Source organism: Triturus cristatus, chromosome 12 (assembly GCF_964204655.1).
Source record: "Triturus cristatus chromosome 12, aTriCri1.1, whole genome shotgun sequence".
NCBI classification, from domain to species: Eukaryota; Metazoa; Chordata; class Amphibia; order Caudata; family Salamandridae; genus Triturus; species Triturus cristatus.
The window spans coordinates 51,628,234-51,644,209 of NC_140595.1; the positions used below are offsets into that span (position 1 = coordinate 51,628,234).

At 42.0% G+C, this 15,976-nt stretch overlaps 1 protein-coding gene across 4 annotated transcripts in view; it reads left to right on the plus strand.

Moving 5' to 3' along the window:
* The window catches only part of PIP5K1C (phosphatidylinositol-4-phosphate 5-kinase type 1 gamma), a 156,120-nt gene that overhangs the window by 84,316 nt on the left and 55,828 nt on the right, over nucleotides 1-15,976 (plus strand). For all 4 annotated transcript variants that reach the window (XM_085638309.1, XM_085638306.1, XM_085638307.1 and 1 more), the window contains 9 exons: nucleotides 440-645; nucleotides 2,227-2,310; nucleotides 2,571-2,619; nucleotides 3,041-3,125; nucleotides 3,644-3,805; nucleotides 4,171-4,309; nucleotides 4,490-4,522; nucleotides 8,934-9,044; nucleotides 10,604-10,739. In XM_085638309.1, the coding sequence (XP_085494435.1) occupies nucleotides 440-645; nucleotides 2,227-2,310; nucleotides 2,571-2,619; nucleotides 3,041-3,125; nucleotides 3,644-3,805; nucleotides 4,171-4,309; nucleotides 4,490-4,522; nucleotides 8,934-9,044; nucleotides 10,604-10,739 (1,005 nt within the window). The remainder of the gene's footprint in view (nucleotides 1-439; nucleotides 646-2,226; nucleotides 2,311-2,570; nucleotides 2,620-3,040; nucleotides 3,126-3,643; nucleotides 3,806-4,170; nucleotides 4,310-4,489; nucleotides 4,523-8,933; nucleotides 9,045-10,603; nucleotides 10,740-15,976) is intronic.

The following is a 15,976-nucleotide window of genomic DNA, read 5'->3' on the forward strand; positions in this document are numbered from 1 at the left end:
CTAATGCCAAAGCATTAAAGCGGTCCAAACCTTGTTGAGTACATCTAACATAATGTAAACATGCCCCTACCTAGCTCTAGTGCATGTGTGGTACAAAAGATTTAATTTCTCAGTGCATCCAAGTTAACATGACGGTGGCCAAGGCCTTTTGTGTTTCATTCTTCAGCTATTTAAATAGTCTTCTCTTGTTTGTGTTCCCTCAATTAGCAGCTGTTACTGCTGCTATCATATTGATCATGGTGATTTTGGTGACACTGCATACCGATGCCCACACATTACAGTGCATCACAGCCCAAGGTTAAAAAGGTTTAGTGCAGAAAGAAGTTTGAAAATGCAGGTTTTTTGAGTAGATGTTGATGACCAGTGGACGGCCTCTACAGTTTTCTCATTTCTACAGTAATGCACCACCCATTCTTCCTCTAACCTTATTAACTTGCAGGTGCTGGAAAGTTTCAAGATCATGGACTACAGCCTGCTTCTGGGAGTACACAACATGGACCTGCAAGAACGCGAGAAGCAAACCGATGGAGCGCAGAGTACATCTGATGAAAAACGGCCAGTTGGACAGAAGGCTCTCTACTCAACAGCGATGGAATCCATCCAAGGAGGTGCTGCAAGGGGCGAGTCTATTGACACTGATGACACGTAGGTAGAATTGAGGGGGACTCTAATACGTAATTTTGTTAGTCACCTTGGCTTAAGTTTTAAACTTCGTATTTGAGCTTGTGGTGCGTTTTCCCTGCCCACTTTTTTCCCAGCTACTCTGAGCAGGTTGGCGCTTAACTAGAAACTAACCACATAAGAGGTCTTGGGGATTTGAGAGGTAGTCCGAGGTTCACTTAGAATGCGGACGGTATCAGGTTCACAAAATCAGAATTTGGAAGCTGGGTAAAGCTGGTTTACAATTAAGTGGGAAAACTTTATAACTATTGTAGTGGGTTTAGATGAACAGCAGCGTTTGTGGTCATACTAAGTATGGTGAAGAGAAGACTCAAACACTGAACTGGTTTCCAATTGCAAAATATTTCTTTAGGGCATTGGACAGAGGAATAGGAAGATTACGTGAACATCAATGTGTTTTCATGCAAAACAAACAAATACACTAACTCCTTGTTCTAACAAGTACATGCTTGGAATAGTGCATCCTCCAAGTTGAGTCGCAGTGAATACATTTTCGAACGGAATATTCCTAGTTTCATAGATTTCCAGTTTGTGGGAAGAGTTTAGTGCATATGTTACACTTGAGATCCGGTCTTGCATGGTTTCTGAAGCACACTATTTTGCAGAAAGGAAAGGTTGGGGCAGGTCGCCATTCCTTTGTTGCAGTTTTACGTAATCCTTGCTGTAACTTTGTGTTCTTTTGTGTGTACATTGGAAGTAAAGTATGAATATCTGACATCAGTATCCACGCCAATGCTTACTCGTGAGGATTTTAACACTGTGTGGGCAGAATAAGTGATGACTTTAATCTTTCCCTTCCACAAAGCTTAGGTCACAGAGTATTGCAAGATGCACAAGCTACCGGGCCACTGCGGTGTTTTCAATTCACCAGAGACATTCTGCCAGCAGCTGTGCTGTATATGGCAAATTTTGCTTTGAAAATAATTTTCACTTGAACTATTACCTGCCGCTGAAAAAAGAGTTACATTCCTGGTCTTTTTGGTTTTGTTACTCCTGGGAGTCTCATTCCATTCTTAGTTGCAACTTAGGAACTCTTCTATAATCGAAGAGGTGCCAATGGTTTCCTTGCCTTTTTGATAACTGTTCAGTGGCTCACTAGCTGTATTTCAGTCCCAAGACATTAATTAATATATATGGACCGGAGTCACTATTTTGAAGGAACACCTGCAGCAAGTTCCTTCCAAATAGATATTCCATATCCGTTTCTATACCATTGCAGAAAGCATTTTTTGCTGTCACAAACTCAAAATCTGATAGTTTGCAGCCGTAAAAATGTTTTGTGCATTTGCCCCCATGTTCTTAATCATCAATTTAATAAGTAGGTTTTTTTTCTTCGTTTTTTAGGAAGTTTGGTGTATGCCTAATTGGACAGGCTTGCCACATAAAACAGCCTTGTTTGTGCAGACGCTACCTTCGATATGTTCCCCTGAAATTACTTTTTCTTTCAATGAATGTAGTCTCCCTGGAATGTCTGTCTGAAAGCATGATTAAACAGCAAGTGCATTGTTTTTTTGTTTTTTATCCCAACCCTCTCTCCGAATCCAGAATGGGTGGTATCCCCGCCGTCAACCACCGGGGAGAACGGCTTCTACTGTACATTGGAATTATTGACATCCTCCAGTCTTACAGGTGGGTGTACATGTATGGATGTGTTGAGGCAATCTGCTGTTGCAAATCTATTGTTATTCTGTAACATCACCTTGAATGGAGATTTACTGAAAGAGAATAATTGCTTGCTTTGATTGGGAATCTGACTGTTGAGTTGTGAGAGAGGGGCAGGACGCAAGACAGTTATTAAATCAATTTTGAAATCTTGCGTTGAGTATTTGCTTTCCCCATAGAACAGGAAAAACAGAATGCAAGTTGACATGGTGTGGTTTGTTTTCCAGGTTGATTAAGAAACTGGAACATACATGGAAGGCCCTGGTTCATGATGGAGTAAGTTTCCAGTTCTTGCTGTTGAGCCAAACTTTAAACAAATCTGTTCCATGTTCTTCAGTCTCTTTTGTCTGTTGAACTATAAAGAGCCATTTTGTAAATTGCGTCAACCATACCAATCTGTATATGCTCTACACAACTCGATGATTTTCCTTCAAAAAAATACCTAAATAAGTACCTGTGACGTTTGAACGAGGCAGATTCTGTGTAGAAAAGGTATACCATGTTTCGTGTTATTAGAGTAGCAGTATAGGACATGGTGTCCCCCTATATTTATATGGGGTAATGCGCACAACTGTCCACATATAGTCTAGGTGACTTCATGCCATTTCACTGACTGGCGTGTTGGGTTCTATCAAGAAATTAGCTAATTATATGTCCCCAGAATGAGATCTGACCTTTACCCCTTATGATTCTACAGGATACAGTCTCTGTGCATAGGCCCAGTTTCTACGCTGAAAGATTCTTCAAATTCATGAGCAACACTGTGTTCCGGAAGACTTCATGTAAGTATTTACAAAATTGCTTCTGCCTCAATCCAGGAATCTCCATCTTCACGCCCAACTCGTATGTTTGGCTGAGCCATGGGACAAAATCCAAGGAGGAAGTAACAATTATCTTCTTTCTGTCCTTTCAGTGCATCTCTAAGTGAACAGCAATAGAAAGTTTGTTTTTGGCATATGGTGCCACTTTTTTTTAGGCTTGACTTAATTAGATGTGTCTGTTCCAAAGATTTGACTAGTAATGTGGAGATTTCCTGCTCCGCTGTTGGTGAACTCACTGAGGGCTTATAACCGGCCTTGCACTAATCCCATTTGAATTAGTACATGGAGGCAAAACATCCATCTCCCCGTGGACAGCCTTGGATCCTTTGGCACAGGAGAGCAGCTCCAGTAACCTCCTCAGGAATGGGTGTTCCTTGTTGAGTTTCAAAGTGGGCAGGATATTGATGCAGTGAGCAGCGATTATACCTTGAATATATTGATGCCCATTTTTGACTGGTTGCCTTTGTCTTTCCTGATAGCGTTAAAATCTTCCCCATCGAAGAAAGGGCGTAGTGGCCTTCTGGCCCCTAAACATCAAGGCCCCACTGCAGCTTTCTCTGCCAGCCAGATTCCTACAGAGCACGAGGATAAGACGTACGACTTGCGAGGGGCCAGGAGTTATCCTACACTGGAAGATGAAGGTTTGTGCTGTGTGTTTCGTACCATCGTTTTTCCCTGCACATGGAAAGATTTTGGTGGTCTTAATTGTATTTACACCAGCCTTCTCTGTATTAGATGGTGGAATTTGGCAAGCTCTTGTGTACCTGTAGGGACCTCCATGGAATGGTAGGAAAAGGAAGGGACAATGGTTGCTCAATCATGCCAAACCACATTCCTTTTCACTTAATGCAAAGACCTATCGGCAGTAAGGTAGCTTAATTAGCTTGCGTCTAACATATATTTGGTACAATTCATAAGAGGTACCAACAAATGCTCTTCTGAAACTATACATTTCAACTGTTACCTCCTCCATTTTCCTACTCCTGATTGTCTCCAACCCTTTCAGGACGACCAGATCTACTACCCTGCACACCACCATCATTCGAGGAAGCGACCACCGCCTCGATTGCCACCACTCTGTCCTCCACCTCCTTATCCATTCCAGAGCGATCACCCTCTGAGAGTTCCGAGCAGCCACGATACAGGCAAGAAGTACTGTTAGGTTCTCCAGCGTTGACTTTTGTCACAGAACAATGCAGGTTTATATGGCTGTGCATGTGCAAGTTATTCCATGGCGAGACGTACATGGCAGAGTGGAATGGTTCTGCCAGGATCATGGTCTCTAACTGAAGAATGTCTTGGTTTTTCTCATTGTCAATTTTTAGGAGGCGCACTCACTCTGCGGGGCAGGAGGGCAGGTAAGCAGTAGCTTCACCCATGTCATGCGTTAGTGTGTATTACCATGGATGTGTTCTACAATTAAAAAAAAGCTAGGCCTTCTGATTTGTTATACTGTGTACGGTAGTACTGATGTGACCATGACTGGCTCGTCCTTATCCAGCCTCCTCACCTAATGATAAAATGGGGCGCTGGCTTAAAGAGATGCACCCCAAAATTAATATTGGCATGTTCACCCACACTTAGAAGCCACCACATTGTAACTTCAAGCATACAGTTTTATTTTGGAGTATACATAGAAACAGATTCTGAAAACAGCAACAATTGCATAAAAGTTATCAAATTATGAGATAGCTCCATGAATATGTAATGAATATCATAACAAGGACAATCCTCTCAGCAGAGATGCATGTCTTTACCCATGTTTTCCCCAAAATATAATCCTATGATCATCAAAAACAATGAACTGCTGCAGCTTGAATTCATCAGGATGCTCTAAATTCTCCCACATCAGCCAATCTGTACAAGACTACCTTTATAAAAGTATAGTCAAAGGCTGGTTCGCCCCTGGGTCACCATATTCATTGTGATGATCCAGAACCTTTTGCCTCAAACATACAGCACCCAGAGTCCAATCCTCTACTGTACAGACATTAGGAGATCCATTCTGCACATAAAAGCAAACTCTTGGAAAGCTCTCAGTCTCATTTGAATGGAGTCAGACCTCATTCGTTATGCTACACCAGAAATGCCCTCTGCATAAAATGCACACCAATCCACCAGACAAACACCGTAAATAACAATGGGATCCAGTCGTTACAGAAATATGGTTCAAATAGAGACTTGTTCACCAAGATACTCAAGCTGGCCAGAAACCTATGTAGAACCTTATTTGATAATGCCGTGTCTCTCTCTCTCTCTCTCTCTCTCTCTCTCTCTCTCACTCTCTCACTCTCTCACTCTCTCACTCTCTCACTCTCTCACTCTCTCACTCTCTCACTCTCTCACTCTCTCACTCTCTCACTCTCTCACTCTCTCACTCTCTCACTCTCTCACTCTCTCACTCTCTCACTCTCTCACTCTCTCACTCTCTCACTCTCTCACTCTTTCTCTCTCTCACTCTTTCTCTCTCTCACTCTTTCTCTCTCTCACTCTTTCTCTCTCTCACTCTTTCTCTCTCTCACTCTTTCTCTCTCTCACTCTTTCTCTCTCTCACTCTTTCTCTCTCTCACTCTTTCTCTCTCTCACTCTTTCTCTCTCTCACTCTTTCTCTCTCTCACTCTTTCTCTCTCTCACTCTTTCTCTCACTCTTTACAGATTGAAGAAACACTCACTGGGTTGTAGAAATAAACAAAGCCTATAGAAATAACATCTATACCAAGTAGATGTTTAGGTATACATGTAATTATATGTGCATAGTAAGTTCTCTATTGATAGAAAGTATAGATTATTCACGTCTGTGATGTGGGATCATATGGTTCTTTTTGCGACCCTAAAATCTTACTTTAAATAGTGACAATCAGGCATTTTTAAATGCTCGTGAATACCGTCTTAGAATACATTTTCTAAAACACTTGAATAATGTGAATTTCAGTTGAAAGAAAAAAATGCCTTGTAAAGTCATTACTCAAATTTTATTTGAGTTCACAGGATTTAAACAAATTCTGACGAGATATGTTTTCCTGTATCTGAAGAACTCCCAGAAAAACTGGCTCCGGGACAGCTTCAAAAGTGTGCAGAGGAAAATTATCTGATTTAGCTTTTGTAAATGGGGTTTTGTCCCTGCTACACTAATTAGCTGGTGTTATTGTCAGTTGTAGACAACCTGTAATGGATTCTAGACAATGGCAATGTTTATATGCTAATCTGCTTGGATTGGTCGAAGTCTTTCAAGACACCATCTACGACGGCATCCTGATAAATAGTTTGACTGAGCAGGATTCAAATGCTTGGCTGTAAAATGGATCATATCTTTTCTCGGTGGAACGGATCAATTAGTGACTTTACCTCCATGTTCTTTCCGAAGCCTGGACCCTGAGCTCAGGTGTCTGTACGGGTTGATTTGCCTCTTCTGTTTGCTCACTCTGTCCACATGGCCACTCGTGATGTGTCTCCATCAGGTCAGGGCCCTATTTTACATGTATGCAGATGACGCTCAGCTCATTTTTAGGGGCGAGCCTGCAGAAGCCATGTGCTAGCGGATGCGCTCTCACTTGTGAGACACTATTGTTTACCAAAGGGGCTTGGAGCCCTCTCATTGCTTACCATTCGTTGGCTTCATTGGCACTATTCTTTGCTGCGGCCTAATGGCTGGTGTGTGCCAGACATCATTTCCTGTTTCTTTTCTGGAGTAAAAACCAAGGTCAAATTGATTCTTCCAGATGAGTGTCCGTCCACTGCTCACACTGTGATTGTGATACTAGTTCTTTATCCCTGTGTTGCTTCTATTTCACAGTGTTGTTGCTTTTCCCCCTCTCCGCTGTCATTGCTGCACTCACCCCAAGCTCTTCCTCTCCACTCCCATCTTCGCTTACCAATCCTGCATAAAAACAAGCATTTTTTCCCCTGCTGCAATCCTAAACATCCGAAAACCGAGCTGCCGTTTCGTGCCAGGAGTTTATAATGTTTCCTTTCATTCCACTTTAGAATTCAGCCGCGTTACATTTGATTTCAGGAACTCAAACGGTATTTAAGTTGTCCAAACACTTGGCAACGATAAGCGTATTCTTTTACGTTAAACAAAAATATTAATTTACTAGAACAGTTAAGAGAATCACACAGGCTGTGTTGAAGGGTTCTTTTTATGTGAAGAATTCTAGTTAATGTAACATTTGCTTAAACCCTCTTAGCCTCGTACACACAAGTAGCCCTCTCTGTCGCTGTCCTTTGCGTAATGTAAAGTAAATATGTTTGAGTCAGCAGCAGCCTGAAGCAGTAGAAGCGGCTCGAGAGCAACAAAAATGTCATTTCTCGGGTTTGTTCAGCTTCATAAGAATGAGTAAATGGAAGGAAAGTGATGTAAACGCAATGCGAAGATACCACATAACAAAAGTGAATGTTTATCTCTTGTGTGTATACATATCCCACAAATATTTCTTGTTACAATTCAAATGCCAGTTTTTCACTTAATTGCGTTTGAACCAGGTTGCTTGTCAGCTCTCTATTTGTCAACATTTGAAGAGCTGTTTGGTTTTGCCAATGTTTTTCTAGCCATGTTGCACAGCAGTCTGGCTGTTGTGCAACATGGCTGAAATTAAAGAATATAAAAGCGATATGACAGGTTGGCCATGTCATCGCGCTTTTTTCTTTCTTTACTTACAACCATTTTGCACAGTGACTATGCTGCTGTACAATATGGCTAAAAAACATAGACAAAATCTATAGTTCTCGAATAGACAAAACCTATTGGCTTTGCCAATGCTTGTTGCATATGTCAACAGGCTAACAATCATCCCTCTCAGAACCACTGACCCTTGGCAAACGGCTTCATTGTCACTCTATGGTGTATCTCCAGAGTTTTCTTTATTGTACTCCAAAGGCGGATTTCTGAATACTCCACCATTTGGTAACCTCTCCTGACCAGAAATAACACGATCCCCACCAGCCCTCTCGAAAGTTGATTGCGTTCTCGTTGTCTTTATTGACACCAAGTAGCAAACGTCTACTTCAAACAACTAATGTTCCTTAAAAAGATGTACCCATTTATTTGACACCAGCATGCACATCCCAATTGTAAATGCCGTAATTTAATCGGTGCAAGACTGTGTCAATCTTGTATATCTAGCCACCCATATAAACTTTTGTCTCCTCTTCAGGTGACTCCGACTTCAACTGTCTGAGTTCAGGTGGAGCTAGTCGTTCAAATGCCTGAGCATTGTCCAGAAGGCAGCATATCAGAATTTCCCTATCTAATTGGCTTCAAAGTTGACTATATTGCCCTAGCTAGCAGGTCTCCCTTCTTCAGAGGGAGTCCTCCTCGAGCTACTTAAACTAAGTACAATGAGCTATGCACATCCTATCTCATGAGATGCTGCAAGCATTGTAGCTTGCTTCCCTGCAACATACGAGCTGAACCGCAACATGTTTATTTTTAAGAATCTCATAAAAGCCTCACTTTTTGTTAGCTAGCTAACACCTTTTGGCTTGCTGTTTGACCCCTCGCCTCTATCTATAGTAGGATTTGTCTCTTGTTTATTGCGATGTTTATTCCTCACCCACCTTTTTAAAATCTTATTATGTTCTGTTACTCAATTCTAAGAAATTAACCGGCATGCATTGGAAATAAATATGACTTAATGTAACCAGAAATGCAGCCACATATGTCCCAGTGTATATACACATGAAAAGAATAGTGCTGTGTGCTAGTTGTACTGTGCCTCTGATCAAGGCATGCTCATTGGTGTATTATAGCTATTCCTGCTCCTTTCCTAGGCAGTCACGGGCACACGAGGAGGTCGCCGGGGATCAGGAAACGCAGCAGATAACCGTAGAACTGGAGACCAAGTTGGAGGTGCAATCGGGAATTCTGGAGGCGGAGAAAGGGTATGCTTTTTATAACATGAACTTACATCACCATATGCAATGGTGTAGCAGTGTACAAAAGTAAAAATGTTATGATGCTTTTGTTATTGGTTAAACTGATTGGTATATGTTTTTGCAAACTTCGTAGTGTATTTGTCTCGCTAGACATTTGGAGAGTCGATTGTGATCACAGAATGGAGTATGATTTTAGACTGTTAGGCTGTTAAGGACAGTTGTTTACAAATATATGCATGGGGTTTGATTCTGTTACCATTTTAATACTTTTACCAATGCATTTTAATGTTTAAGTGAAATCTACATCTCTTCCTTGCAGTAAGAGACGTTGCAGCAAAGGTGATGATGGAGTATAGATTGGTTGTGTGGTATAATATGTAATGTTCCACCACGTAGCTCCTACCCCTGTTCTTTCTATGCTTACTTATTACCGTGCAGTATTTCATTTACCTCTCTGGTGTGTTACTGTTGTCAGTCTCCGTTCTCATAAATTCAGTACAGAGTATGCCTGTAAGACAGCTTGTGCTTCTTGGAGACCCCAGATACTGGGCCTCCACCTTTTCTGACTCTGGCACAAAGTGACCCTCACCCATCACACTCTCCTGATACAGAGGTTCATGGGGCCCAAGCACAGAAGCCAAATATTACAGGACACTGGTTACTTGCACCAAAATTGAGTTGCAGGCCCAGGCTAGAATATTCTGGACCGAAAACTGTGGCCAGATCCCAAGTGCTAATGAGTGGCAGCCGCGACTGTGGGTCAAAGAGTGGGAACATTCTAGAAGGGCAAAATGCCAAAGAGCTTCCACACAGAAAACGGTTTAAACGCAGACCGGTCAAGAAACCTGCTTGAATGCAATGGCGTGCTACTTCACAGTCCTCCTGCTCAAATGTGTTCTGAGAGGTTGCATCTTTCATAGCACCAGTATGGAAGACGCTAGGGAATGAATATGCAGGCAGTTCTAAAAAAGGCAATGTAATTAGTTTAGAGGGCAAAATCTTTCCAGTTTATGGCAATGTGATAAGAAAGACCAATCACAGTTGAAAATAGGAGCAGAGATACAGGCATAAATATCAAATTGGATCGGTTAACGGTGTAGTGAGAATTAGAATTTTAGTAAACTCGAAGATGAGTAAAGAACAAATTCAGAGATTGTTAAAAAGTGGTAAATTGAAGCAAATATGAATATAGCCATTAAACGAGGAGCCAAAGAAGACAGCTGAAGTTATGTACATATGAAAGAAGAAATTCGTAAACCGAAACTGTTCAAGAATTGTGTGTGGGATGGACATGGGTTTTTGGAGCTGGAAAGAAAAGTTTTTATAATTTTTTTTTAAATATAAAAGTGGATGAGTCAAAAAAAGTATCCAATTGATTTAAGGTTGGAACAAACATTTTTGATTTTTAATTAGCCCAAAGGAATTCCCTAGAGTCAAGGAAGTACAACCTAACAGACGTGTCTTATTTCTGTAACTAATTATGGTGCTGGTGGGAAGTGCACACAGTGCAAGGCCTGTAATTTGCAGTGTATTTGTCCTTATGGTTTGATTTTCTCTACTCCCAGAGAGGCATCTTCAGCCTGTGCCATCAAAAGGTCTGCAGCAGCCCTGCTGGAAGTGGATACTGCTAGCCAGCACTCAGAACCAGCTAGCCAGGCCTCAGAGGAAGAAGAAGAGGTGCCAGTGACAGATATTTACTTTGTAAGCCATTTTTTTCTGCCTGCCCTCAGTGTGATATAAATTACCTCCTTTGTTTTGACACTCCATGGATTGACTTTTCACCCAGATACAAATCTTTTGTGTTTCTTTAACCCCTGTATTGACAGCCAATCCTCATATTGTGGTTTATCATCTGATCTGAGGTTAAATTGTATGCTGTAGAGTGTTTCTGATTTTCTCGATCGAAGACAGTTGACTTCGAAGTCTCCGTGCTGACATAAACATAGTCTGAGTTGAATGAAATCTGGTGGAGGTGGTTGGGAGGAGAATGGGATTTAAAAGTGGTATGTTTTTGCAATTGTGCTCATCATGATAAAAGTATACCCCAGCAGTCCTAAGCTATGCCTAGGGTAACTTGGTTATCCGTGAGCAACCAGGTGAGCTCATAAGCAATCCAAACTGTGACTGCACTTGCTGCACCAATGCATCCACTTTGCTTTATAGCCAAATGTGTTCATACACATGTAAGGGTCATTTTCATAGTTCAAAGCGAGTGTCCCCTAGCCTAGGACATTATGTTTTCCTAGCAAAGCAAACTTGAGACAATGCACTTATGTGCAATGTTTAAAGACCGAACAACTAGGCCTCGTTCCTCTCTGTGGGGGACCCCTCTTTTGCTGTATGGAGTAAACAAGAACTGCTTAGGGATTTTCAAGGTAGGAGACCAGCAGCACCAGAGCAGATCTCCTCCACCAGACTACATCGTTATGCTAACTGCACATCTAGTCTCAAAGTCCTGTTCCATGATTCATTTCTTCTTGAATATTGCAGCAATGTCCTTGCTGTTATTTTTCCTTTCTCTTTTTTTTATTACCTTTCGTTCTTTGTTCTGCCGTTGCTTATTGGACTGAAAGGCATCTTGAAATCAAATGTTGTAAGTGGCTCCTTAGATAGCATTCATATTAGTAAGACTGCTTGTGAAAGGCACAAACTGTGAAGAAAGATGATGGAAAATGTGGAACAGTAAATGGTGAACACAGCATGAAATCTTATTTTGTCTTCTAGGACTAACTTGCTTGTCGGTTAGTCATAGTTCGCCTATCACTGCATGTTTGGTGAAAACCATTGTACTTGTATCAAGACGCATGAAAAGGGCACACAAATGGGTCTTATTCATTGCCACATTGAGTCTGCTCCTTGTCTTTCTGATGGATATTTCATCCCAAATGTTCCTCACCTTATGAATATCCATCCCCCAAGCACCAGACTGAATCTGTGATCTTTTTCCTCAACAATAGATCTCCCGTGCAGCCAAGTGGTGCCATGCAGCATAAGTAATGACTCCTCTGGATCGGGCAGTCACGTGCTGCCAGCAGGGCTTGGTCCTCCAATTCCTACACCCCTCCCCCCTCTCCCCCCTCCGGCTACAACAGCCAATAAAGACAACTTTAGTTTGCTCTTAGTGATGTGTGGAGCAGAATTCAACATTTCCTCCCATGCTGGCGTTCCGTCATTCCCGACACATGGGTTTTACAGAATGTTCAAAATGGCTGTGCTCTACCCTTTCTTTGTGCCCCACACACTGTTCCTCCGACACTAGAACACATTTCAGATGAGCACCTGTCCGTTCTGTTCATTTGTTGCTCCCCAGGGGACCTGTTGAGATGGTGCCAGGTTTGGAAAGAGAGGGGGTAGCTGCTCTTGCCATTTCTGCATTCAGAAGAAAGATGTGTACCTTAGGCCTAGCCCTGACCTTTGACTTCTGAATGCTGTTCTGTGAAAGTACAGATTCAAAATATTCACGTTGGTCTAGTTCCTGTTTGCTTTGGAGCTGGGTAAAACTTCATGGTGTTGTTCGATCTGCTGGATGTGTGTTTATATATTCCAATCCTACAGTCCCACAAACATTATATGATATTCAATGTAGGCCAGGAGCATTTTCAGTTTGCCGTGCTCCCCCTTGTCTTATTTGCGCCTCTTTGGTGTTCACAAAATTGAGGGTGGTAGTTGCTGCCCATCTTCTGAGGACAGGGATACAAGTATTTCTATGTCTTGAGTAAAAATGTGGCCAAAATAACAGATTTTCCTCACATCCACAGTAAGAAAAGTTCTGGAAAGTATGGGTAAAAAGACTTGATTCCCTCATATTTGTAACAGACCATTCTGAAACTTTAACCATCAGCAACAGTTCCGCTTCTCTGCATTTCCACACTTCTGCCAAAGAAAACAGTACTGCACATTAGTGGGTGTGGGCTTATTGTACCGGGGAGAAACCGGTCAAACTTACTCCCTGTAACATCAGCGTAGCCTTCCCATGGTTTCAGTTTTGGTCCGTTCCTATTGTGTGAGAAGCCCAGCCTGGGGGATCTGTTTTATTCTTTGGAAATATGAGTCTAAGGCTCGAATAGCTCAAGATTTTTGTCACATAAATGTGGGGAAATTTACATTTTGTGACCCATATGCTGACATTTTCAGAACATTCTAGGTTAGTAAGTGTGCATGGACACATGCAAGCCAAACTGCTCTCTAATTTTCAGAAATGGCTGGATTGGTAGAATTCCCTTGGTGCTGACCAAGGCAGGGCGCCAGTGCTTCAACAATTTTCCCCGAATGACATGTGAGTAGAAAATGTGTGTTTCTTGGCATAGTTATCCAGCATTGGATCTTTAACAGATTCAAATGTTTGAGTCATTCCATCATCGAGCTGGGTGTTCCACTGTAACATTTCAATAGCAGTACAAAGAAAATAACGTAATAAACAAATTGGAAAACAGGCACTGGTAAGAAAAACCCAAACTTCAGTCAGTGACGCAAGAGTGTGCTGACCTACACTCCCATCAGAGGCTTCCCTAGTTCAGATATACTGTACGTGGTGTGAAAGGGAGCCCATCTCACAGCTCTGCTCAGAGATTCTTCTAAACCGAGAAATGTACTCACAATTACGACTCTTCTTATTCCTCGGGTATTCTTCGCACGTTTGTATCTACAATAGACTGACCGACTCTGGTAAAGGAAGCTTTTTCTTTACTTGATAGTCATTTATGTTCCCCTGCCAGGGCTTCTAGAGTACCTACTGTTATCGCAGAAGTATTTTTAAAAAGCTGCATCTCCTCGAACACACTAGGTGGCATGCTTCATCATAGAGGTGCTTATCATGCCTTTGTAGTTCAATTTTGGTGATTTTAAGAACATCTTTCCTTTCAGGACAGTTACTGAATCAACAAAGAAAGCCCTCTTTTATGGCATGTGCATGTATTTGGGAAGAAGCACTTCTGTTGTAGATGATCAGCATAATGACTGTATCCCCAACCTTCACCCGCATAATAAACCAAAAGAATGCACAAATATGGATGAAATTTTCCTCAAAAACCTGAAATGACAAGGACGGACATTTGATTAAGTGGCTCCACAGAAAGCAAGCCAATGGCCAGATGTCGTCACACAAAGAGTGTTCTCAAGGGACATCGTCTGGGGTTGAGAAGACAGAAAAGGGGAAGTTTAGAGGAGAGAAAATATCTTGCAAGACATCATCTGAGAGGAATCCTCCTTCATCCTCTGAAGAACCTCCTTGTAATGCCTTGAAAAATCTAACAGTAAGTCAGAAATGCCAGTAAAGTTATCTTCCAGAGTGCTTCTAAGAGAAAAAGAAATTGTGAAACTGTTGATGACAGCCTCCATCGACCAAGCCATCATGCACCATAGACCCCTTCTTGTGGATGACTGCATCTCTAGTGACAGAACTGTCTGCGCGCTTCTCACCAATAACAAAACCTCTAACATTAAAGACACTATGGATGACTCCTCTGCTGACAACTAAATCATAGCATTCCACACTGTGTATCCTTCCTTCTGGTTTGAGAAAGAAGTCATTGCTGCCGGAAGATAGTTGACCATGTAAGATTCCTTCCCAGTTACCACCAAAGTTCTTGAATAAAATGGGTGTATCACAAGATCAAGGGACCTTTGGAATGCCACCAACTCTACTCGCTCCCATGTCAAGTCTCTGGACCATTGCGATTAATATTACGATGACTCCTCCTATCAGGAGCATCCGGTGGTCAGCGAACCTCATTTGTGATCTGTATTGCAAGATGCAGGACTGTTATGCACGTTTTCTGCACTGTCCCTCACATGAAGGAGTTTTGTCTTAACCCGCACCCCCCACCTCCACAACCAGATACCACACACACAAATGGGCATTTTCGTTGATGAAACCATGGAGGGAGATCTCCTGGAGACACTCAAGATAGATTAATGTAATGACTCTATAGCTCCATATTCCGCAGTTCTATCCAGAATCTTCTCCGATATCGCCTGTTACTGTTCTCTGGTTGAAAGGGCATATAAGACATTCTCTTTATCAGTGATGATCATGGAAACAGACTGGTCTTTATGATTTTTAAGGAGGCACCAAGAAGGATCAAGGCCATTTCAATAATGCACCATATCCAGCAGGAGGGAATTAAAATTATGCAGACCACAGCATCTATCTCCAAATTAGTGTTTAATAAGAATATAGAGCCCCAGAAAGCACAAAAGCTGGTTTTATTGGTAATCTGAAATCTAACTGATTGGTAATGCAGGCTGCACAGTGAAGTTCCAGGGATCCTTTGGATTCATGTACAGCACCACCTGATTGTTGAAAGATGGATAATTTCAGAAAATGTTGTTTCTACCTTGGCTGCTATTTTGAGACCACAATTTCTATGCTTCTCTTTGTTCATTACGACCATCAAATGTGGGCAGTCATGGCTCCATACCTAACCCTTCTACTGAAGGGAAAGAAAGAAGAGGCTCTAGCCATTCTCCCATAAGGAGAGCTTGCTTCTCCTGCAGTAATTGACAGGCCTTTGCATAAATGTCCTAGAGCTCAGGACAGCAATCATTCCTTCCAAGTTTGAAAGATTCATCAGTACTGGTGAGGCTGGACTGTACCTCAATGTTTTATGTCAACAAGCATGGAGGTGCAAAGTCGGAACTCAGTCGGAAGAAGCACAGAACATTGCCCGAAATGGAATACCACTAAGGAATCTTTAGCAGGTGTGAGGATGCACTCGTCAGAACGGCCAGTCTCTTTCATGCACAGGAGTTGAATCAGGATCCGATGAATGAGATCTTTTACCAGTGCTGTCATCCGACCCTAGGTCCTTGTGTGGCCTCATCGAACACAAATGCCTGTTCTTTTCTAACAGGCACTGGCATCTGGGGCCAAGAGGAGATGCATTTTCAATATCAAGATCTTTTGGTATACTTATCCACTGCTTTCACTCTTCTTTAGA